The sequence below is a fragment of the Trachemys scripta genome, chromosome 1, assembly GCF_013100865.1.
Source record: "Trachemys scripta elegans isolate TJP31775 chromosome 1, CAS_Tse_1.0, whole genome shotgun sequence".
Classification (NCBI taxonomy): Eukaryota; Metazoa; Chordata; order Testudines; family Emydidae; genus Trachemys; species Trachemys scripta.
The window spans coordinates 140,916,487-140,942,088 of record NC_048298.1 but is presented as its reverse complement, the minus strand read 5'-3'; the positions used below and the strand labels follow the sequence as shown (position 1 = coordinate 140,942,088).

The window sequence follows — 25,602 nt, the reverse complement described above, 5'->3', positions numbered from 1 at the left end:
GGGGGGGCAGGGATGAGAGGTTTGGGGTGCAGGAAGGGGCTCCGGGTTTGGGGGGGCTCAGGGCTGGGGCAGGGGATTGGGATGCGGGGTTGCAGCACGGACTTACCTCAGGCAGCTCTGAGTCAGCAGTTCAGTGGGGGTGCTAAGGCAGGCTTCCTGCCTGTCCTGGCACCGGGGACCACGCTGCGCCCTGGAAGCAGCCAGGAGCAGGTCCGGCTCCTAGGTGGAGGTGTGCAAGCGGCTCCATGGAGCTCTCACCCGCAGGCACCATCCCCCCCAGCTCCCATTGGCCAGGAACCGGCCATTGGGAGTGTGGAGCCAGTGCTCGGGGCTGGGGTAGCGCCCATGGCCCTTCTGCCTTGGAGCCGGACCTGCTGCTAGCCGCTTCTGGGGTGCAGCGCGGTGTCAGAACAGGGAGGAACTAGCCTGCTTTAGCCGGGCAGGACTGCCGACGGGACTTTTAACGGCCCGGTCGGTGGTGCTGACCAGAGCCACTGCGACCCAGTGCCTTACATTCCACAACCCGTTTGAAAACTACTGCTCTACACAGAAGCCTGGCAGGAAATGAGCTCCTGTTCATCATTCTGGGCCCATGGCCAAAGGGGTTAGAGGCTATATTTAAGAGGGAATGCTCTCTGTGAAGGGGGATTGTTCATTGCCTCATGCCAGAAGACTGGGCTAAGGAGAGAGAATCAGGAAGGGCTACCTATGGACACTGACCAAACCCAGGGCACACAGGAGGGCTGAGATCAGACTCAAAGAGTGCATACAGAATTGTTTCTTGTTTTCCAAAGATGTGTAACTCTCTAGTGCTCTTTAAAAGTAAAGTAGCCGTGGTTAGGAAATTCCTTTGCAAAGCCTAATGTCTACACCACAATAAACAGCCCCTTAGCCCAATCCCTTTCAGCCCGAGTCAGCTGGCATGGACCAGCCATGGGTTTTCCATTGCAGTGTGGACATACTGACAGAGGCTATTGCTGATCATGATGGTACCCTGACAGAACTACTTTATATAGAGCACATCAGTGAATCTAAAACTGAATAAGAAAAAAATGGGACTGCGCCTGTCAGCAGTGCTGTGTATTGGACTTCTAACTGCAGAGGGCGTAAAACCAGGCCCAGAGAAGGTCCAACCATTTTGGACACTGCCTCTTCACAAAATATGCAAGACATACAGAACTTTGTGGGATCTCCTAGTTATCCATCCAACTTCCTGCCATAACTCTCCCAGATCAAAGGGCCTCTGAGGAAATTGCCTGATAAAGATGCTGGATGGGGCTGGGCATCCCAACAGCAAGATGCTTTCAAAGAAATCTAAGAGCTAGTGACTAACCATCTAGTCCTAAAATATTATGATGTGAAGGAATCTGTAACTATTCAGTGTGCTGCCAATGAATAAGGATTTGGAGCAGCATTGTTACAAGACGGTTAGCCTGTAGCATTTGCTTCTAGAACACTCTTTGCTACAAGGTATAACTATGCTCAAACAGAGAAGGAATGCCAACCATTGTTTTAGCATGCTTCAAGTTTGACCAGTATCTTGTGTAACATGATCATATCCATGAGGACAGTGACCGCAAATCTTTGGAATCCACCTTCAAAAAACCTTTGCTATCAGCTCCACAATATTTTCAAAGGATATTTATGAAAATTCAAAAATATCTCTTGGAGGTACAAAGCAAAAGAGAGTCCGTGATGTTCATTGCAGACTTTTTGTCCAGAGCAGCCGTGCCCCAAAAGACAGTGACCCCGATTATGAAATCTTCAGTATATGTTCTTGCGACAATACATGGCCACATGTAGAGACACTGAACAGATACTGCATTTCAAACACTTAGAATGGTCATTATGTCAGAATGGGCAAACAGGGAGGAAGAGGTACCACTTAATATGTATCAATGTTGAACAAATAGAGAAAACTAACCATGATTAATGGTGTTCTCTGTAATGGCAGTAAATACCTAACGACATGAGTCATGTAATGCTCACCTTCATGCACTCCATGATTTAAAGCAAAGCTATTTAAATCACTGATCTTAATTATTATTTAAATCAGCAGATAGAAAACCTAGATTTAAATAATTGGTTTTAATCATATTTTTCATTTGTACCTTTTAGTTATTTTCTTGAAGAAAGCTTGATTCTCATTAGTTGGTAACCATTAAAACACACAATTTGCAACCAAATATAGCATTTACACAAAATTTGGTGCTTCTTTTTGCTAACAAGGAGAATACACTATATTTTTTCATATTTATTCAAGCAATTATATAGCTTAATTTACATTTATTCAGATTCTTAATTTTTACATTGTTAGAAAATTGTGAGTAAAGTATTTCTTATTTAATAGATGAGGATTAATTTTTTGCCTGTGATTTGTGTCGAGCACTATTTGATAGAAATTCAAATTTAATTAAAAATGTTGAAAAACAGCATTTTAATTTTTTTATTAACTAAAACTACCTCAGCCATGCTGGATATATACAAAAAGAAGTTTATCACAACATGTTTTTCAGTTTAAAATCACTGATTTATTAAATAAAATATTATCTGCAGTTGATGAATTATAGTACGCTGATTTCAGAGTAGCAGTCGTGTTAGTCTGTATCCGCAAAAAGAACAGGAGTACTTGTGGCACCTTGGAGACTAACAAATTTATTTGAGCATAAGCTTTCGTGGGCTACAGCCTACTTCATTGGATGCATGTAGTGGAAAATACAGTAGGAAGATATATATATATATACACAGAGAACATGAAACAATGGGTATTACTATACACACTATAAGGAGAGTGATCAGTTAAGGTGAGCTTTTATCAGCAGGAGAGAAAAAAAACTGTTTGTAGTGGTAATGAAAGTGGCCCATTTCCAGCAATTGACAAGGAGATATGAGGAACTGTGGGGGAGGAAGGGGGGAAATAAGCATGGAGAAATAGTTTTACTTTGTTTCTGGTCACCATGTCCTTCAATATTTTAGAACTAAATGATCTCATCCTCTCACACCTAGTTTTTATTCATAGATTGGAAGAGGAAAACAAGCTTTCCTACTTTTTCACCCCAGGATGGTTTTGTAACTTTGAATAAACTAGTCAATGAACTGTATGAAAAGGGGTTGTTGCTAACAAAAGCTGGTTTAGCACATTTTGCATGTCAAAAAACTCTGATTCCAGGTGCTTAGCCATCAACTTTCATCAGTTCAATGGTTTGACTTTCTTTAAAACTTGGCAGCAAACACGTATTTCTTAATATTATGTTTTGTATTAAATTTAAATTATTTTAATAGATTATAATAAGTTTAGGCTTTAAAAATATGTTGTCAATTTCAAATTTTATTTTAAACGTGTTTTAAAAAAACCCTGTATTTAATTTAAATTAAAAGAAAAATTTCAACTTAAATAAAAAAGTTTTGTTTTTTTTAATAATCTATTTTTATTTACTCTGCACTCTTGCCATATTGGTGCTGTAGAATGTCAATGCAAGGCCCAACATGTTTCATATTGTTAACTTAGAGAAAGATGATTAAGTTCCTAGGTGGACTGGTTGATGCCAACCAGGATTCTGAATCAAAGGTTCTGATTCTTGGTAGTTATTGAAAGAAATATGACTAAGTATTATTTTCATAAATTTTATTAAAGTTAATTAACAAACATAAAACTAAGAAAACATGTCACTAAGGCTAAACTACTATTACAACCACCCACAGTACTAAACACTACTAAACTTATCTAAAAATTGAATAATACAATTATCAAATCAAAAGTCAACAAATCAGAAGCAATATTGGATTGGAATTAAGTAATCAATTTAGTCAAATCATCAGATTAATGCAGCAGATAATCAATCCTCATTAAGTCTTAAAACAGGAATCCAGGAGGTTTCTCTCCATTTAGTTATAACTAGGGCCCTACCAAATTCATGGCCATTGTTGCCCAGTGGGCCAGCATACCTGTATTATATTCATTGCTTTGTTATCGTGCTTTATTATATTTAGTAGTAATGCAAGGAACCTTCAGGCTTTTATCCTGTAAGATTTGGCTTTAGTAGATAGTGTGAGGCTTGAGGCCTATAACCTTTGGTATAGATAAACTTAAGTAACTCATAAGTTATAGGGAACTGAAAGTGGCATGCCAGAGGGGGAATTTTGTCCAGAATACTGACATCAGCCACCCATAGAACACAGCTGACCCCAGCACAGAACATCGCTGACACCAGCATCCGGAAAGTTCCGGACAGGGCCTCCGACCGCAAAGCCGCCATGACAGCAAATTGACGTGTATGCTAAAAGGGTAACATCATACATATACTAACCTATAGAAAATGGAAACCTTAAGGGGAGGAAATACAAATAAGGACCTCTATTGAATATGCATTGGTCATGGCAGCATTAGCGTAACCTACTATAAAAGTAACATCCCGGGACAGCAGATAGGTTGGAAAAGATGTAGACCTTGGGAGGGGTCAGAATGATGGCCATTGGGGAAGATGAGGACGATGACGGTGATTAGAAAGATAATGGTTAAGTATGAAAGATAAAGGTGTAAGTATGGATGTCCAAATGTACTTTTTGTATTATCGCTATCTGCTTTCTTAAGTTTAAGTGTGTGTATAAGCTTTGCTAAATTATTAATAAATCATATATTTATATATAGAGAGGGTTCCTATAGTGTGAGTGTTGCACCTGTGCACATCGGGGTTCCCAAATTATATGATAATTTTACAATAATCTAACTGGGCCTGATCTTGGGACAAGAACCTGTTAATCCTTAAGTTATAATTCTATTTACCCAGCTTTGGGTCAGGCTACACCATGAAACACGCATCACAGACTGTGAAATCTGGTCTCCCCCCATGAAATCTGGTCTTTTGCATGCTTTTACGCTATACTATACAGATTTCACAGGGGAGACCAGCATTTCTCAAATTGGGGATCCTGACCCAAAAGGGAGTTGCAGGGGGGTCGCAGTGTTGCCACCCTTACTTCTGCGCTGCCTTCAGAGCTGTGTGGCCGGAGAGCGGCGGCTGTTGGCCAGGCACCCAGCTCTGAAGGCAGTGCAGTGCCAGCAGCACCACAGAAGTAAGGGTGGCAATACCATACTGTGCCATCCTTACAGCTACATTGTTGCCCTTATAGCTGGGCAGCTGAAGAATGGCAGCTGCTGACTGAAGGCCCAGCTCTGCAGGCAGCAGCACAGAAGTAAGGGTGGCAATACTATCCCATGCCATCCTTACTTCTGCGCTGCTGCTGGAGGTGGCTCTGCCTTCAGAGCTGGGCTCCCTGCCAGCAGCCACCACTCTTCAACGGCCCATCTCTGAAGGCAGCGCTGCCACCAGAAGCAGTGCAGAAGTAAAGGCAGCAGTAACGCAAACACCCCCTACAATAACCTTGCGACCCCCCCCCAACTCCTTTTTAGGTCAAGATCCCTACAATTACAACACTGAAATTTCAGATTTAAATAGCTGAAATCATGACATTTATGATTTTTTAAATCCTATGACCATGAAATTCATCTAAATGGACCGTGAATTTGGTAGGGCCCTAGTTATAACCCCCAATTAGTGATCTTCACTCACAGCAATGCAGCCAATTTAGCTGGCTGAATATTTTAGTACTGAAACCAAATTATTGTTTACAGCTAAGTCTTACAACCCAAAAGCCAATTAAAGTGTCCTCCTTGGATTTCACTGTTACGTATGATGGCTCTCCTTTCTCCATCCCCAACACAGATTCAGAGCTATTGAGACTTCAATAAGCAGAAATTTAACAGCTCTCACTTAAAACTCTATAGCTGACAGTATAGTTTCTTTGGGACACTTGTATGGAATAAGAAACACACATTCAATGATTTTATGAGACATGGTTTAGGGCTGTTTTGGAATTGAAGACTCATTCTATCTGGCTTCTTTCCCATGTGGGCTCATACACACATGCAGGCAACCAGCCATACTTTCACACCCTAAATAATAAAAGGCTGGGAAGTCTCTCAGTTAATAAAAGCAAAAGGAAAAAGTAGAAAAAAGGAAAAATAAGATACCTAAGATAAAAGGGGTCTCCAACTCTTGCAGTCCTTAGACTCACATGGAATAGAAGTGTAGCTGCAGTTAAGAAACCAGATGATAATGTTGCTGGGACTCTGCTTCGTGCTAGCAGGGCTTTATGGGTACTGGCAGACTGGTCAGGGGCTGGCATAACCCATCAGTGTTGTCTTCTTGTAGGCTTGCCTCAGGAAGTGGGAGCATCGGTTCAAACGTCGTGTTAAGCCACAGGAACCAAGGCCTTCTCCTTTACCTTGATCTTTATGGTTGCAATTCTAGCTTGCTCCACCTCATGGCACCTCTTCCAAGGTCTAAATCATGTATGCTTTGGACTCCAGCAGCATGGCCCAATTCAGCTGAAGTGAGGCAAACTTTGGCATAATGTCAGTTTAGAAAAGCCTGCAGTTTTCTTGAAATATCCATTGTTTCAAACCACATGCAGTGGGAACATGTGAACCCCCAAAATATCTAAAATGAAAGAAGCACAAGAATCAGAGTTTTAAGGAAGCTGCCATAGCCCTCTTCTGAGTGAAATAGTTATGCATTGATATCTGTTCCTGCCTCAAATATCCATAGCAATATTTTGTTGCAAAAGTTTCTGACCGAAAAAACAAACATTAAAATCATGCTTTTGTCAGCAATTATTAAAAATAAATTCAGACATCTCATGACTGATGTCACATCTTTCCTTTGCAAACGAGAGAATTTGGGAACTTAAGAACCATTATAGTCTAACTGGGTAAAAGGTTACACAGCTTGACTTCTTTATTAACTGTCCATCTCAAAGCAGAAAGTTACTTTACAGCTGATCAATATGAATTCCATTTGAAATGGAAATAATTAAAGTTTATACTAAGTCTGTACTCCCATTACACTATTTCTCTCACAGAGGTGAAAGACTTCATAAGTCAGTTCATCTTCAATGAATTCCTAGCAAATCAATAAAGGAGACTGTGACATGCTGCAGGGTACAAATCTGAATTGTTGGATCATTGTGCCCCTTAACTCACCAGTCTGGTGAGCACCATGCCCTGCTTTGCTTTATGAGCTGCCACTTTGCCAACTTATCCCAGCCTCTGGCATGCAAATCACCCCCAGACAAATACTAGCAGGCTATGCCCAGCCACTCTTGAATTACATATAGGGTGACACCCGCATTTCCCTAGTCCCCATCTTGCACCCAAGAAATGTTTGCCTTAGACTGTTCAAGACTCCTTTGATTAGAGTAAGCTCATTAATTAGTTTGTCATTCCATCAAAGGGTATGAATATGCACTAGCCTTTGTAACTTGAGTAGATTCCCCAAACTTCTGTCAAAAACACACTGTCTTAGAAAAAACATTAAAATAAGTTTATTAACTACAGAAAGATAGATTTTAAGTGACTATAAGTGGTATAGGCATAGAAGTGCAGAATTGGTTACAAAAAGAAATAAAAGATAAAATCGCACTCTAATTCCTAAACTTTATCAAGCTAAGTCAAATGTGAAGCAATAAGGTTTCTTCTTCGAGTGCTTGCTCATGTTGATTCCATTCTAGGTGTGCGCGCGCCCACATGCATGGCCGTCGGAGATTTTGCCTTAGCGGTACCCGTAGGGCGTGCTGTGGCGCCCCCTGGAGGGACGCACTCATGCCGCAGTATATCAGGTGCTGCCGGCCCTAAGCCCGCTCAGTTCCTTCTTACCACCCGTGGTAGTCAGACGGAGCGCCTCTCTTGCTTGGCAAGAGCTAGTGGTTGTCTACCATTTCGAGCTTCGTGCCTTAAGGCCATTGTATATACTTCACTTTGCTAGTCTTAAGTAGTTGTCAAGCAGTTCTTAAATAATTGTTAAGTATGAGTTAGTTAGTAGTTAGGATCCCAGCAGGACTTTGCCCCAGGCAGGGAATGCCCCAGTCTCTGGGTTCAAGCCCCACTCGGATTATGCTTGTGAGTGACTCCCACAGCAGCTGCCTTAAGTGCCTGGGGGAGTCACATATTAAGGAATGATGCTGGATCTGCAAAACTTTTGGCCCCGCACCCAGAAGGAGCAGCACATCCACCTCAGGGCTCTCCTGATGGAGTCCGCCCTCTGTCCAGCTTCCGAGCCGTCCGGACAGGTCACACCAAGTGCCTCAGCCTCCATGCGCAGCGCACCGCCAGCACCCAACTCCTCACGGCACCGTTCACCATTGCCGGTGCCAAAGAAGAAGGCCAAGAAGCACTCCCTGGCACTGAGCAAGATGGCCCGGGGGTCATCTATCAAGGGACCCAGGCCTGCCCATCAGACTGTTCTGGAGCCACGTGATCCAGCCTCCCTGGCTGGGTGTCCAGCCCCCTGAAAGGTCCGCCACTCTTAGGAGCGGTATGAGACCTACACTCCTGCCAGGGAGCTAAAAAGTGGTGCGCCTGGCCTGCCAGGTATTCCTGCCCCCCTGAAGGGCAAGGTGGTGCAGGTCCTGATGGACAATACAGCCGCAATGTACTACATCAACTGGCAAGATGGAGCCAGGTCTTCAGCCCTTTGTCAGGAAACGCTCAGCCTCTGGGACTTTTGTGTCATTCATCTGGTAGCCGCCCACCTACCCGGAGCCAAGAACGTCCTGGTGAATCGCCTCAGCAGGACCTTCTCATCTCGCCACGAATGATCGCTCCATCCGGAGGTGGTCAGCCTGTTCTTCTGCAGGTGGGGGACTCCCCAAGTGGACCTGTTCACATCCAGACAGAACAGGAAGTGCCATGTGTTCTGTTCTCTGCAGTGCAGGGACAAAGGCTCCCCTGTTGGATGCCTTCCTGATTCCGTGGTCGGGAGCGCTGATGTACGCCTTCCCGCCAGTACTGCTGATCCACAGAGTCCAGCTCAAGGTAAAGCAAGACAAAGCATTGATCATCCTCATAGCCCTGGCATGGCCTTATTAACGCTGGTTCGGCATGTTGCTGAGTCTCTCGGCAGCCATCCCACTGCAGACACCTCTTCGGCTGGATCTGCTGTCACAGAACCACGGCAACCTGCTGCACCCGAACCTGGAGTAGCTGCACTTGACAGCCTGGCTGCTGGGTGGCTGAGTGCGGTCAAACGGGGGTGTTGCACTGGTGTCCAGCAGGTCCTGAGGGGCAGCAGAAAACCACCAGGGTGACCTACGTGGCAAAGTGGAAGCAGTTCATGTGTTGGGCCTCGGATTGTCAAATAGTGCGGCTGAGGCCCAGCTACAGGACATACTGGACGATTTACTGCACCTTTAAGCACCAGGGTCTGTCACTATCTTCGATCAAGGTACACCTGGCGGCCATTTCAGCGTTCCACCCTCTGTTTCAAGGCCGGTCAGTCTTTGCCCATCCCAGGACGGGGTGTTTCCTGAAGGGTTTGGAGCACCTTTACCTGCATGTCCAAGACCCAGTCCCCCCTTGGGACCTGAATCTTGTGCTGTCCAGACTCATGGGTCCCCCCTTCGAACCCTTGGCTCCCTTCTGCTTCTCTCTTGGAAAGTGGCCTTCTTCGTCACTATAACTTCGGCCTGTAGGGTGTCCAAGATCAGGGCGCTCACGTCGGAGTCACCCTATATGGTCTTCTACAGGGACAAGGTCCAGCTGCGTCCGCACCCGGCCTTTCTGCCCAAGATCATCTCCCAGTTCCACACTGGTCAAGATATTTACTTACCAAAGCCTCATGCTACGGATGACAAGCGCAGGCTACATACCCTGGACGTCAGATGGGCACTGGCCTTCTACATTGATAGAACAAAGCAGTTCTGTAAGTCAATGCAGTTGTTCGTTGCTGTCGCTGACAGGATGAAAGGTTGCCCAGTCTCAGCCCAGAGAATTTCATCTTGGATCACGGCCTGCATCCACTTTTGCTATGAGCTGGCAAAGGTGCCCCTGCCAGTGATCGCGACGGTTCATTCGACTAGGGCGCAGGCGTCATCAGCAGCTTTCCTGGCGCAGGTGCCAATCCAGGAGATCTGTCGGGCCTTGACCTGGTCGTCTGTCCACACATTCGTGTCGCATTACGCCCTGACTCAGCAGGCTCGAGACGGTGTTGGCTTTGGCAGAGCAGTGCTGCAAGCTGCGAGACTGTGAACTCTGAGCTCCCCTCTGTTGATTCTGCTTGTGAGTCACCTAGAATGGAATTGACACGAGCAAGCACTTGAAGAAGAAAAAATGGTTACCTACCTTTCGTAACTGTTGTTTTTCGAGATGTGTTGCTCATGTCCATACCATTACCTGCCCTCCTGCCCCTCTATCGGAGTGGTCGGCAAGAATTAACAGAGAGGGCGTAGAGCCGGCGGCACCTGATATACTGTGGCATGAGGGCCAGGGGGCTCCACAGCCGGCCCTACAGGTACCACTAAGGCAAAAATCTCTGACGGCCGCTCAAGTGGACACGTGCACACCTACAATGGAATCGACATGAGCAACACATCTCGAAGAACAACAGTTACAAAAGGTAGATAACGGTTTTTTCCCTTACCCAAAAGTCTACAGCAGTCTTCGCTGTGAAAGCAACACAACTCCTGGTTGCTCACACACAGCCTCCAGCATGTAAATCATTCCCCGCTATACTGTATGAGTGATATAGCCAGACACCTATGAATTACATTGCAGGGCAACACCAGCAAACTCCCAGTCCCAGACTTCCTCTCCCACCCAGAAATGTGCATGTTGTACTGCCCAGCCCTCTCCTGGACAACACAAGCTCATATAAAGTCCTTCATTTCATTGATAGAAAATGATATGCACAAATCTTGTTACCTCAAATGGAGTTTCCCAAACACTTCAATCCAAACACACACTTGTTGAGAACAATAATAAAACAAGTTTCTTAACTACAGAAAGATAGATTTTAAGTGGTTACAAGTAATGAGGCATAAAAGTTAGAATTGGTTAAAAGGAAATGAAGGTAAAATGCAACTAACACCTAACTTAACAAACTAAGTGAATTCAAAGCAAAAGGTTTCTCTCACCACATGCTTTAGCAGTCTTACTGACTGAACTCCTTTCAGACAGGATCTCTTGTCTAATGAGGCTTCCTTTGTCCTTCAAGTGTTGTCGACGCTGTGAGTAGAGATGAAGGTAGAGATGATTTGAAGCCTCTGTCCCATATCCAAGGAGAGATCCCCAGATTCAGAAAAGAGGAACTGCTACTGCCTCCATCCCTCTCCCCCCTCCCCACAGCTACACCTGCCTGATTGGAGGGCTCAGATAGGCAGGCCTGGTTTTGATTTGATTTGCTGTCTGAGGTTGTATGCATAGGAATGGGGAATGTGCTGCTCATTGAGTTATTTTGATTATGTAATATATTTATAACTGATGTCAAGGGCATCTAGGAGTCAAGATATGTTCTTTTAAGTATGTTATAGAAATGTAATTATTCAAATGAGTAATGAATAAGTATGAGCAATGAGAACATCCACAGTTACTGTAAATAGGAGAAAATGCTATAAGGGAATAAATGTCATGCTTGAGGGATAAAGCAGCAACTAACTGGCAGGGATTAGAAAGAAACTTCCTATAAGGAGAAGCTATTCCTTAACTGTCAGTACAGGGTCCTTGTCCTTTCCTTTGATACACCTGGTACTAGGCACTGTCAGAGACAAGATATTAGACTAAATGGCCAACTGTCCCTATCAGGTATGGCAACATCAGTCTTCCTAGGATTGTTTAACTGCTCACACCAACACCACATCAGAGTTTAAGACAGGAAGTGAAGAATACTCTAGCTAAACTGCAGGGAGAATGTACAGAGGCAGAATATAATTATCCATATTGCAATTTGACTTGGATGCCAGATCAACACAATTCTGGGAAAATGCCACAAGATCTCTAGTGCCTGCAAGTTGTCAAGAGACTTAGTTTAATGTTCCATCTGGAAAGCAGTGTAGTTTTTATAAAATGAAGAAAAAAGCTTTGAGCAATAGCTCCATGTCAGTCAATAACTGATAGTTCAGAGAAGGTGGGGAGTGTGGTTTGTATGTCACAGGCTGGCTAAGTGGTGTGATATCCTCGTTTAGTGACTGGTCCACATACAAGACAGGAGCCTGCTACTGCTCTGAGGTAATGAAGTCACCTCAAGTGGTAAGGGCTTTGGGTATTGTGCTGAAGGTACTGATGCTCCAGAAGACCTGTGCCCAAGAAGGATTGTTATATGCAGGTGTTCAAGGCATCTTTTTTCTCTCTCTCTAGGTACTGAAGCATCTGCGTCATTTAAATTTCACCAGTAACATGGGGGAGCAAGTGGATTTTGATGAGTCTGGGGACCTGATAGGGAATTACTCGATAATCAATTGGCACCTGTCACCAGAAGATGGCTCCATCATGTTTGAGGAGGTCGGACATTACAATGTTTATGCCAAGAAGGGAGAGAGGCTCTTTATCAATGAAAACAAAATCCTGTGGAGTGGATTCTCCAGGGAGGTAAGTGCCATAAGTCACCTTAAACCCCTCACCACGGTGTTTCCTAAATCTTTGAAAGCTGAGCCTTTTGTCAAGAAAATTAGATCACACACACCTACCTCCATTGCTATGTCACCATGTGTTATTAAGGGCTAATTCATCTTAATTTATATATCTTCCATGCTCCTCAACTAGTGCTTCACTTCTCAATCTCTCATAGTTAAGAATGCTGATATTTAAAATAGTGTTGCCCCTTTTGGCCCACTGGCTAGCCAAACTGTGGTGCATTGCAAAGTTGTTTCTGTTAGGAAGAGAAATTGATTATATGAGTCAGTATATTCTTGGGTTTGGATTGTTGTTTTTTTAAGAAGAGAATGTACACAAAGTCCCATTTCCATGAGCACAATAGAAACAAACAACAGCAGGCAGTGTCCTTGCTCAGAAATCCCAAGGTCTGCCACTCTAGCAAGCTTTGTGCCCAAGCAACTCAGTCGCATTACTTCCTCTCAGGGATTTTTTTCCTTTCAGGAGGCTAGAAATCCATCTGCTGGCTTCCTATTTCCAATACCCACAATCTTTAATCTATATCCTGATTGAGCCCCTGCATTTACTACAAGGGCAAACCTGTTAATCTCTAAATTATTTCTGGGATGCCTTGCCATCTATTTTCTCAGGCAATAGCTTCCATTTTCTGCAGCTGGTTTACTATATACTACAGCCCCTCTTGTTGAACCTGATAGGTACTTTACACGCACATTGGTTTTAATTAGGTTTATGATTAACTTTGGAGTTTAGGGCTTGTTTAGATGAACACTTAGTGCACAGCAAACTGAGCTGCACTATTAATCTAGATAGGCTCCTAGATCCGCTACTTGCAGCCATTAGCATCTTTCAGCATAATAATATCATTGTTAACCGCTGACTTAGCATCTATTTAAATTATTGGGACAGTTCACACCTCAAAGCTATTGTTTCAGTCTCTCTGAAAGCTCAAGCAGAAGATTCTGCATCAGTTATACTTGCTTCGCCTTTTAAAAGTTTTATTCACTACCTGAAATTTACACTTTTTAAAAATGAAAGTTCAGATTGGCAAACATTTAAGAGATCCGTCTAGAATCCCCACACTCAACTTGTCTTTCCCCTACACTGCCTCACATCACAGAAGCTGAGGGAATACATGTTACATATTTATAAGGAATGTGAGTGAGAGACTACAGCAGGAGTTGAAGAGCCAGGAGTCTTGGGTTCCATTCCTAGCTCTGCTGCAGAGGTATTGACTGGGCAAGGTCATTTCCCTTCTCTCTGCCTCACTTTCCCTATTAATGCTGACTTTCACAAAGGGAATTGGAAAATCACTGATGAAAGTTTGTAAAATACTTTGAGATCCTTGGATAGAATGAGCTATAGACATGCCATGGGTCAGTGTTATTTGGAGTAGACGCCTGACTGCAACACTGCTTCAGAGGTTTATAGGACCATAAGCAACAGGCCTAGAACTGTGGGGTTTCATGCCCAAAGCCCTATATTGAACAGTGTTACCTTCAACAGACTCTTTATCCCTATGATCCTCCAGTTGCTTTCAGTTCCTACAACTGTCCAATAGGCCCCTGTTAGATCTCTCCCTGCCATCCTTGAGTAGTTGACTCTTATGTTCCCTAGGCAAGTTCAGAGGCTAAAGTTCTGGATCTGGGAGCAGCAGCAATAAATTTCATTTCAAAAGAGATGTCAAAACCGAGGTGGTAGCTCATTCTGATCATTACATATCCTCTGGCACTTTCCCCAAAAGTTGTGAGCCCAAATTTTCTGGCCAGATTCTAGACTGGGTAATTACATTCTTCTGGTTTAAGGTCCCCCTGCAGTATCAGTTGAGTACAGTATTCATCATCACTTCCTGACCTATACTATTGTGTGGCATTACTATACCCCATGAAACAGCTGTTATGTTCTATTACAGAGGTGATTAGTTGGATCAGGATAGATGTAGTAATCCCTGTGTTTCTCTACATGTTTTAACTTTGTAAAGCTTTTAAAGTCCCTTGAGGATGAAAGGCTTCTTTCACATATAACAGTTTATTATTGATTTATAGGTGATCTATTGATCTATCCAACCATCTATCTGTCTTAGGGTTTTATACAGCTTCCATGTGTAATCAAAAGCAATTGGGGGGAAGGATAGCTCAGTGGTTTGAGCATTGGCCTGCTAACCCCAGGGTTGTGAGTTCAATCCTTGAGGGGGCCACTTAGGGAATCTGGGGCAAAATCAGTACTTCATCTTGTTAGTGAAGGCAGAGGGCTGGACTCAATGACCCTTCAAGGTCCCTTCCAGTTCTAGGAGATAGGATATCTTTATTTATTTATAGCATAATCCTTTGTGGACTTCATGGAGTCTCTGGTACTTTGGGTCAGATTTGTAAAGCTAGTTAGGAGCCTAAAGATGCAGCTAGATGCCTAGTGGGATTTTCAAAAGTGCCAAGTGGCTAGATCCACAAAGGGATTTAGGCAGTCCCACACCTAACTCCTAGGCACCTTGCTGCTCAGTGGAATTCACGACCCAGAGTTGGGCCCCCAGACACATCCTAGGGAGCCACCTAAGCCAGCCAGTTCCATTTTGTGTAAATAATTACATACTCCTTGAGCCGGAAGAAGAGAGAAAAAGAGAGAGATTGACTCTGTAGCCTGGTGGTTAGGGCACAGATCTGAGAGGTAGGAAAGTCAGTCAAGACCCTGCTCCTAGTAATATTCAATTATTTCTACAAAGTGGAACAGCTCCCAAAGGACAGATTGAGAGACACCCACCCTGGGGCATGGTAATTAGGGCACTCACCTAGGAGTGGAAGTTTGAGTCCCTGCTCCAAATTAGGTATTGAAACTTAAGTCTCCTGCATCCCTGGTGACTATAGCAGGTAGCCTAATCTCTGGGCTATTGGATAGATTTTTGCCAGCCCCAAAAGTCCCCACCTGGTTGTCCCCAGCTGTCTTTTGTAGGGTTGGGCATGCTCTGAGCACACCTAATAGATCAGGCCCCATAGATGACACAGGCCGGGAACACTAAGTTTGTGAATCCTGCTGGGACTTCAGCATGAGCAAGCACACTAAGCAGCTATCAGCTTCAGAACTTAGGCAGTTTTGTGCATGGTCACCGACAGAAACTTAGGCGCCGTGCGAATTTAGGTCCCAGGTGTTTTGAGGATCTCAATGGCAGTTAGGCACCTGAGTCCCTATCCTATGACACTTAATTCCCTTCATTTCAATGGTAGTTAGGTGGCTAGGAGCTTTTGAAAATCCCCTTAGGTGCCTATCTGCAATTTTAGGCACCTAAGTACCTAAAAATTTAACCCCTTCTCCCTTTTAGGGGTTAAACCTTTTCTCAGGGTAGTGTATATTTTACATTTAGTTAATTAAATAGTTTTATTCAATGTTGGAGGGGGAGATTTGTGTGGGAGAGGATATTGGGTAAAAGTGAGTGGCAAGAAATCATTTTACTTTGCTTTAGTTACTAGTAATCATGCAATATCAAGGAGACAGGATGACTCAGCGGTTTGTTTCATGGTAACTAGAACCTTTCAACTCTAGGCTGCTAATTCAAATTCAGACCAGTAAGAACTGACTTTTGTTACCACCTGATAACACTTAGATGTTATGAGTAACATGAGTTGGGCTTCTGCTTTTCGGAGTTTAATCATTTCATTTTTCAGGGTTTATTTTTAGCAATTTTTGAGTTCTATGTAGATGTCCAAAAATTGGATGTTCTTCAAGGCTTTTTCTATATAGAGCACAATAGAGAACCTTTAGTGCACACCAGCAGATTGTATACCAACCAATTAATGCATAACACATTAATGCATTTCAGAAATCACACCCCGGTAGTCTGCATTACTGCTCTGTGTAGACAAGCCCTTAGATACAAGCCAGGGAGCAGGGACATCACCTATATAAACAAACTGCACTGGGAAAGAGGTGTAGTAAGCATGAATTGAGTAACCATTTCTTGTGTTTATTGAATAAACACTGATTTAAATTTTTTTCTAATCAGGGGTGTTTTATTGGTGTTTATCTGTTAAAACCTAAAAATAGTACCCTAAATATGAGTTTTCAGTGGAATCAGTGTCTATTATGTAGCAGAGATTACAAGGACTTGTGGTCTACCTTCTTCTCCCTAGAAATGGTCCTTCAAACACAAAAGTGGAGAATACTGATAAGGCTGGTTGAGGGAGGACAGTTTTTCGGTTACACGTGTTCTTTCAGCAGATTTCAGTCTCCAGGGCTGTCAATCTGACACTTTCCACCAGCACTAAATTCATTTTTACCCTTGCAGTTTGACCACCACTTACAGAATTTACCTACTCCCATATTGGAGTATGTATCTTCCTTGCATTGCCATGCACCAGCTATATTCAGGCTTCTCCTGCAACCACCTGAGCAACAGGCCTGTAGGACCAGAATCAGAGCATCGATATGAGAGAGATTCATAGCTTCTAAGGCCAGAAGAGACCATTATGATCGTCTAGTCTGACTTTCTGTATTGCACAGGCCATAGAACTTCCGCAAAATCATTCCTAGACCAGATCTTCTAGAAAAACATCTAATCTTGATTTAAAAATTGTCAATGATGGAGAATCCACCAAGACCCTTGGTAAATTGTTCTGATGATTAATTACTTTCACTGTCAAAAATGTATGCCTATTTCCAGTCTAAATTTGTCTTGCTTCAACTTCCAGCCATTGGAGCATGTTGTGCCTTTCTCTGCTAGACTGAAGAGCCCATTATTAAATATTGATTCCCCATATAGGTACTTATAGTCTGTAATCAAGTCATCCCCTCAACTTTCACTTTGCTAAGCTAAGTAGATAGACTCAAAAATGCTCAATCACTATAAGGCAGGTTTTCTAATCCTTTAATCATTCTCATGGCTATCCTCTGAACTGTCTGTAATTTATCAACATCCTTCTTTAATTGTGGGCTCCAGAACTGGACACAGTGTCCCAACAGTGGTCTCATCATTGCCAAATACACAGATAAAATAACCTCTGCACTTCTACTTGAGTTTCCCCTGTTTATGCATCCAGGATAGCATTAGCTCTTTTGGCCACAGCGTCACACACTGGGAGCTCATGTTCAGCTGATTATCCACCACAAACCACAACCCCCAGGTGTTTTTAAGAGTCACTGCTTCCCATCCTGTAAGTATGGCCTATGTTATTTGTTCCTAGATGTATACATTTATATTTAGCCACATTTAAACGCATATTGTTTGCTTGTGCTCAGTATACCAAGTAATCCTGACCACTCTTAATCTCTAGCCTGTCTTCTTCATTATCTACTAGTTCCCCAATTTTTTCCCCACAAAGTCATCTGCAAATTTAATCAGTGATGATTTTATGTTTTTTTCCAGGTCATTGATAAAAATTATATAGTGTAGGGCCGAGAACTAATCCCTGCAGGATCTCATTGGAAACAGATGAGCTTGATGACAATTCCCCATTTGCAACTGCATTTTAAGATCTATTAGTTAGCAAGTTGTTAATCCATTTAGTGAGTGCCATGTTAACTTTATGTCATTTCAATTTTTAATAAAAATGTCATGCGGCACCAAGTCAAATGCTTTACAGAAGTCTAAGTAAATTACATCAACCAAACTTTATCAACCAAACTTATCTCATCAAAAAGATATGAAGTTAGTTTGACATGATCTATTTTCCGTAAATCCATGTTGATTTGCATGAGTTGAATTCTTTATTAATCTAGTCCAGTATCAGTTGCTTCATTATTTTGCCTGGGATTGATGTCAGGCTGACAGGTCTATAATTACCCATGTCAATCCATTTATCCTTAATAAACACTGGCACAACATTAGCTTTCTTCCAGTCTTCTGGTACTTCCCCAGTGCTCCAAGACTTACTGAAAATCAGCATTAATGGATCAGTGCAATCCTCAGCCATCTCTTTAAAAACTTTTGGATGCAAGTTTTCCAGACCTACTGATTTAATGTCTAACTTTAGTAGCTTCTGTTTAACATCCTCCTGAGATATTAGTGAAATTGAGAAAGTGTTATCATCACCATATGATGAGACTGCATTATCTGTTTTTTCTCCAAATCCAGAAGAGAAATAGTTATTGAGCAAATGTGCCTTTTCTGCATTATTATTGATAATTCTACTTCTTTCATCTAGTAATGGACCAATAACATTGTCAAGATTCTTTTTGTTCCCAATATATTTTTAAAAGCCTTATTATCCTTACTTCTGCTGGCCACAGATTTTTCCGTGTGTCCCTTGGCTTCCCTTATCAATTTTCTACAATTCCTAACTTCTGATTTATTTTAATTACTATCAACTTCCCCTTTCTTCCATTTGGAGTGTGTGTGTTTTATTTTTTACAGCTGCCTTCACTTCCCCTCTAGCCCAGATTGTTTTTTTAACCTGCACAGCCCTCTTCCTCAATAGCAGGATTGTGACTTTCTGGGCATTTAGTAAGGTGTTCTTAAATGATTCTCAATTATCATTTGTATGTTTGGGATTAAATTCTTCATCCCAGCTGATTTCGCTCATAATTGTTTTCAGCTTTGTGAAATTGGCCCTTAAAGCAATAAGTGTATGTATATATATCTGGTCTAGAGTTTATTCTGCTTGCACAATATAAATGTGATCAAGTCATGATCACTTATACCTAAGCTACCATTATCTTTTACTTCTGTGGTCAGTTCTTATTTATCTGTTAGGACAAGGTCTAATATAGAATTCCCCTGTGTTGGCTGCAACATTTTTTGGGTTAGAAAATTGGAAAATATTGAGAGAGAGAGAGAGAGAGCGACCAATCTTCAGGATGGGTATCTCTCCAGAATTTTATACTGTGCTCATCACCATAGTATCTGACCTTAGCACATTTTGTAATTTCTCACCACAGAGTAGACTGTGTATGAGTAGGGTGACCTGATGTCCTGATTTTATAGGGACAGTCCCGATATTTGGGGGTTTGTTTTATATAGGCTCCTATTATCCCCCACCCCCATCCTGATTTTTCACACTTGCTATCTGGTCACCCTATGTATGAGCCCCTTCCCCATCAAGGTTCTGGATCATGCATTTGCATGTTTAACCAGATTACTCTTTGTCTTGCAGATGCCAGTCTCTAACTGCAGCACGGATTGCCTCCCAGGTACCAGAAAAGGTATCATCGAGGGAGAGCCCACCTGTTGCTTTCAATGCGTGAAATGCTCTGATGGGGAATACAGTGATGAAACAGGTAATACGGAAAAAGCATGTGTGGTTTGCAAAGATTCCTGTGAGCCCCCGCTAATGGATTGTATTTGTAAGAGCAATTAATTCCCAGCCCCTGTTCTAGTCTGGTAGAATAATGCTGAGCTGAAGCAACAAAGAACTTGGAAAGTCCTCTGAGAGAATATCACATAGAAAAAATGCATGAATGATTAGTTCCTTTAAGTGAATTTGTGCTAGTGAAAGCTGCCAGATTCACAGACCTGAAGAATGAACCTCTCAATCATCCCCAAAATAGGTACAGCACATGCAGCAGCCTCCCTAGTTCAAATTGCCTCAAGGCACTGCCAATAGACTTCATTGGGACCCTCTCTAAAGGGCAGAGGGGAGTTCAGTTTTCATGGCTCATTCGTTTCCTAACCTCTGCTAAAAAAACCTGCTCTCAGCCCCCTCAGAGCCATGTAAGTCTTATCCCTTATTGCACAGTTAGGTTTCCTAAGGAAGAGAGATGGGAAAAGTTTTGCTCAAGGGCACACAGGAAGCCCGTGGAAGAGCCACAAACAGTACCCAGGAATCTGACATCAGTATTCCTACTACACCATGGCAATAACTTTTGGTCCCCCAACAACCAATAGGTGAAATGCTCCATAATTCAATTCCAATTTGCATCCACCTTTTTATATGTTTATATATTCCCCATTTTATCAGGAAATAAAGTCCATTCTGTAGCAGAATCCATTGTAATCAGACACCCCCGTATTCACACTGCACAGATGAACATTTCCCTTAATTGAATTGGCTACCACAGTTTCTGCAGGAAATAAAGCAGATTGATATGACCTGGAGGCACAAATCAACTCCTATTGAAGTGAGAGTTTGATTAAACCATACAGTTCCACTCTGGAGGGAAAATAACAGTTTTAGAGCAAATTGAAAATTTTTGAATTTCCAATGTCTCAGTCAGACTGATGCCTCAGGGTTGAGCACATCCCAGACAATGAAACCAAATTATTGTGTCAGCAAATTTCTGCATCCAAAATCACGCTACACTCCAAAGTGCAGCCATTTTCTTGCCCTTACCGGCATCATGCATCACAGTCCAGGCTGCAGCAGTATTTAAAATGTGCTACCACGTGTGTGAATCACATTCTCCGCATATCAGAAATGAATTACCATTCTTTAATATGGTACCATACATTTCTTGATTCAAATACTATAAGAAATTAAATCAATATGTATGTAAAAGCTTATTTTGAATTAGACAGAAAACAGAGGTCCTGACCTCTGTAAAGATCTGAAGTAAAGATCCCCTGGCACTTTTCTCAAGATTTAAGGAGCGGTTTCTGCTGCCCTAGTAAAATTCCAACTGGGGTGATTTCATTCTGCCTTTCTAAATTTCTTCCTATTTCAGTTGGATACGTTACTTTTTTTCATTTCCTGTGCTTAAACAGTTTTACAGTGTTGTTATACACGGTTAAACAATTGCCACTCTTCACCCCAGAGGTGGTGTCTGGACCAGGCCATAGGCGACCCATGTGCACCGGTCAGTTACCACGTTGTGGTCAGGAGACAATTGGTAGCATCACAATTGAACAGGGTCAGGAATTCAGGGTCAGGCACCAAGTTGCAGGTGGGAGGCAAGTGGTGAAGTCAGGGTCAAACTGGGTCAGGATACCAGGAAGCCAAGGTCAGGTACCAGGTTACAGTAGCAAAGTCAGGGATGAACCAGGGTCAGAAGCCGGAGTCTAGGATCCACAGCAAGGCGAGGTCTGGAGCGGAAGCAAGCAGACAGTGTGTGTTGTTGCTCAGACAGCTCCTCATGATGGCTTTCTGGTTTATATACCAGCATGAGCCAATCAGTGGGCTGCATGGAGCCATCACTCAGGCCCTGCTGGGCGGTACTTCTTGTAATGTCTAGCTTCACAGTGTCCTCCAGCAGAAACCCAACTTAAGTTTCCAGTGGTGATGCAGAAGCTTCAGTAGTCCAGAACCCCACAGTCCCAGGTTCTAATCCCACAGGTTCTTACAGTGGCCCCCTTTAAGGTGGGGCCAGGCCAGGCTAGTCGTGAGGAGTTCTGTGGCATTCCCCAACCAGGTCAAGGGTGTGGATGTGGGAAGTGTCCAAGTGTGCTCTTCGGGGCTGTAGACTTCCCAGTCCACGAGGCGGCCACATGTCCATTGGGAATTGAGGTTGGCATGCACTTTTTACTCATCATGACCCTGCATTTTGACTAATGGAGGTAGTGGTGGGGTTCAGTCAGGGAAGAGGTTCTCAGTATAGGGCTTCAGAAGGGAAACATGAATGGGCCTCAGTCTGAAACTATGTGGTCTGCAAGTCTATGGAGATGAACCACATTCTATGTCAGGAGATGAGCAGTAGTCTTGGCAGAAGGCAGGTGGTTGCAGGGATGAAGTTGACCATTTTAGTCAGACGGTAAGGCTGCTGTGCAGCCATCAGACCCTGGGATCTCCACAAAGAAGTCTAGGCTGATGGCCAAACAAGGCCTAGTTGGAGTCTCCAGGGGTACTAAGATACTGAGGGCTTCCGTTCAAAACATCTTGGTACATGTACAGCATGTTCAGGAGTTCACAAAAGCTCAGACTTTGGCCAGAATGTGGGACCACCAGAAAAAATGGGCAACCATGCAGGAGATATTTAGGTGGCCAAAGTGACCCACCAATGGAGCGTTGTGGCATGGTCATAGCACCTCCAGTCAGGGGCACCCCAGAAGGACATATATGCACTCACCAAACTTTGTTATCCCATCCCTCAAAGAACAGTGTCTCTTAGCCCACAATGGCATAGACTGTGTTCTTTGGGCAAGTGGGTCTTCTTTCAAGGCAGAATTGATAAGGGAGACCAGGTCTTGCTGAATTGTGACATTGACAACATTACTAGGCTTGAGGAGGTGGGGGTCTCAGAAGTAAGTTCCTTGTTTTCCTGGTAGTATCTCCCCTTCCGTGATAGAGTGCTGGCTCTCCCATTTCGGTTTCCTAGGCAGTAGGTAATAAACTCTAACTCAGAGAAGAACAAGGCCCACTTTAACTGCCTCTGATTCAAAGCTTGGGCCTTGTAGAGATACTCTGGGTTCTTATGGTCAGTAAAAACCTGTACTGTGTGCCAAGCTCCCTCAAGATGGTGACACCATTCTTCAAATGCAGTTTTGATTGTGACGAGCTCCTTGTCCAGTATTCCATAGTTCATCTCTGCGGGGAGTGAGTTTTTGAGAGCAGAATGCACAAGGGTGCAGAACTGACTGGGGTCCAACTCTCTGCAAGAGTACTGTCCCGACGGTCATGTTGGATACATCCACTTCCATTATTAACAGGAAAATTGGGTCAGAGTATGCCAGTATCAGGGCTGTGGTGAAGGCGATCTTAAGCCGGTCAGAAGTGAGCTGGGCTTTGGGTGACCAAGTGAATCAAATGGCTTTATGAAGGAGGGAGGTCAGGGGGTTATTTGTTCTGAGAAGTTGGCGATGAATCACCTATAAAAATTTGCAAAGTCCAGGAACCACTGAAGTTCTCAAAGGAGCTGGGGTGCTGTCCAGTTGTGCATGGCTTCCATCTTCTACAGGTCCATCTGAGTACCCTCTGGGGAGACTAGGGAACATAAAACTTCAAGGGTGGTCTGGTCAAAAGTGCACTTCTCTAGTTTGGCATAGAAACCATGCCTCCGTAGTCTATCCAGGACAGACCAGACAGTGCTGCTCAGGGTTCTCAGAAAACTCCAGTATATCATCGGGATAAGTGATTATATACAGTTCAAGATGTCCCAGAACATATTGTTTACGAACTGTTGAAATGTTGTGAAGGCACTGGTTAAGCCAAACAGCATTACTGAGTATTCAAAGTCCCCATATCAGGTACAAAAAGCAGTCTTCCATTCGTCCCCAGGCCTTATGTGCTCTAGATTGTATGCCCCCCCAAAACCTACGTGAGTCATCAGGCAGTCCAGCAATTCCAGGATGAGGGGCATGGGGCACCGGTTACAAATAGTCAGCTGATTCAATGCATGATAATCTATGCAGAGGTGCAGTGATCTGTTCTTTTCTTGCACAAAGAGGACTGGTGCCCCTGCTCAAGTGGTGGATCTCTGAATGAAGCCCTTTACGAGATTTTCCTGGATATACATGCATAGTACCTCCATTTCTGGTTCAGGCATGGTGTATATCCATCCACAGGGCACCTTTGCCCTGGGTTATAGGTCTATTGGACAGTTGTAGTCCCTATGTCGGGGTAATGAATCCATGTTTTTCTTTTCCACCACGCCCAGGTAGTCTTGGTATCTGTAGGGGAAGCTGAGGTTCTGGTCTGGAGTTACTCCTTTCTGGGTTAGTCCCTGCCATCTGGGATCTCGCTTCCGAGGGTCTTATCTTATCCTAGGGCCCTGGTTGCAGGTCACCTGGGGGGTTGTCGATTGTTGGAGGCAAACTTTCTGGCAATATTTAGAGGAGAAGCGAATGTTTCTCCACCACCAGGAGATACACAGGCCATGTCGCTATAACCGAAGAATGCCAAGAATTATTGGGAAGAATGGGGAGTGGATCACATCAAGGCATATTATTTCCTGGTGCCCTTCCCCTATGGCCTCTAAGGAAACGGTCTCTTGGGTCACCAGTCCTGACAGCAGAGACGACCCATCAACCATTTCTACCAGGTCTCGGGTAGGTTTTGGCCAGAGAAGGATCTGGATGATTTGGGCTACCTTAATGGCTATAAAGTTGACAGTAGCATCTCTCATCACCAGTTGTGGTGGGATCTGCTGCACCTACCCAAAGACTCACAACCTCAGCAGCAATTAGAAATGCAGGGAGACCCCATGGTTCCTGGGACAGGTTCTACTTGAGGGGTGAAAGTGGTTCTAGAGGATGGAGCTCTGGTAATGCCCAAGCTGTACCCCCCACACACACTGGACTTGGACTGGTCCATTTTCCAAGCTCTTTCAAGCTGGACAGGAGGCGAGGGCATGTCCTGGCACCCCACAGTACAGAGTTTCAGCTGCCATTGACATTCTTTCTCCTCCAAGATCAAGCGTCTGCAACCCAGGCAAACCTATATCAGTTCAGGACTCGGGTCTACAGGCTTTGGTGTAGCAGGCAGTTCTTCAAGTGATGTCCCTATGGCTGCTCGACTGTAGGTGCGGCAGCACCCCCTGCGCCTGGGTTTGGAGATCTTCATCAGCAGTGCCCATCGGACTGCACATGGGCACCATCCCCCTTTTGCACTGCACGCAGGACATATATATAGCGCTGTGTGGTCCAACCACCCCCCCAGTTCCTTCTCTAACATCTTTGGTCTGGGACGGAATCTGCTAGCAGAGCCCGCTTACCTGATAGTGTAATTAGTATTTTCTTCTTCTTTTTCATTCTATCTAAAAAAAATTGTTTATCTTTACAGTTCTTCTCATAGCTTAGGTTTCTGTTTTCCCCCGCTTCCCACCCTTGCCAACCAGGAAGCCTTTTCCCTTCACTCTTATGCACGGCTTTTCCGGATTTGAGAAGTGTGATTCATGTGGGACCATCTTCTCGATAACAGATGTCCACCTGCAGTGTATCCGCTGTCACGCAGAGGGACACATCCCTCAAAAAAATGTTCCCATTGCCTCGGCCTAAAACCCAGAGCCAGGAAAGAAAGGGACATTAGATTGAAATTTCTCCTCATGAAGAAATCGTTACATGTAGCAATGAACCTGGGCCCGGACTCTTCCCCTCAGAGGCCCTCATGCTCTGCCAGGTCATCAGCTGACTCCACACACTGTGAAAAGAAAGTCATCCTGTAATCGTGCATTTGACAAGAAACGGGCTTCCTCCTCCTCACACTCTTGAGGCACAGCCTGCCAGAATACCATCCCCAGCTAGGTTGGTGGCTTCAACCTCATCCGACAGGGACACAGGTCCAGGGCTTGTCTGAGTACCTCTGGTACCGACTCAAAGAAACTGTCTAAAGACCCTATCTGCGCAGACCTTCAGCCCTCTGCACCGTTTCCTA

The 25,602-nt window shown here is 43.8% G+C and overlaps 1 protein-coding gene across 1 annotated transcript in view; it reads left to right on the top strand.

The window, feature by feature from the left end:
- CASR (calcium sensing receptor) overlaps nucleotides 1-25,602 on the top strand; it is a 167,026-nt gene that overhangs the window by 129,023 nt on the left and 12,401 nt on the right. Inside the window, exons 5-6 of the mRNA XM_034787837.1 lie at nucleotides 12,188-12,418; nucleotides 19,516-19,639. Coding sequence (XP_034643728.1) covers nucleotides 12,188-12,418; nucleotides 19,516-19,639 — 355 coding nt within the window. The remainder of the gene's footprint in view (nucleotides 1-12,187; nucleotides 12,419-19,515; nucleotides 19,640-25,602) is intronic.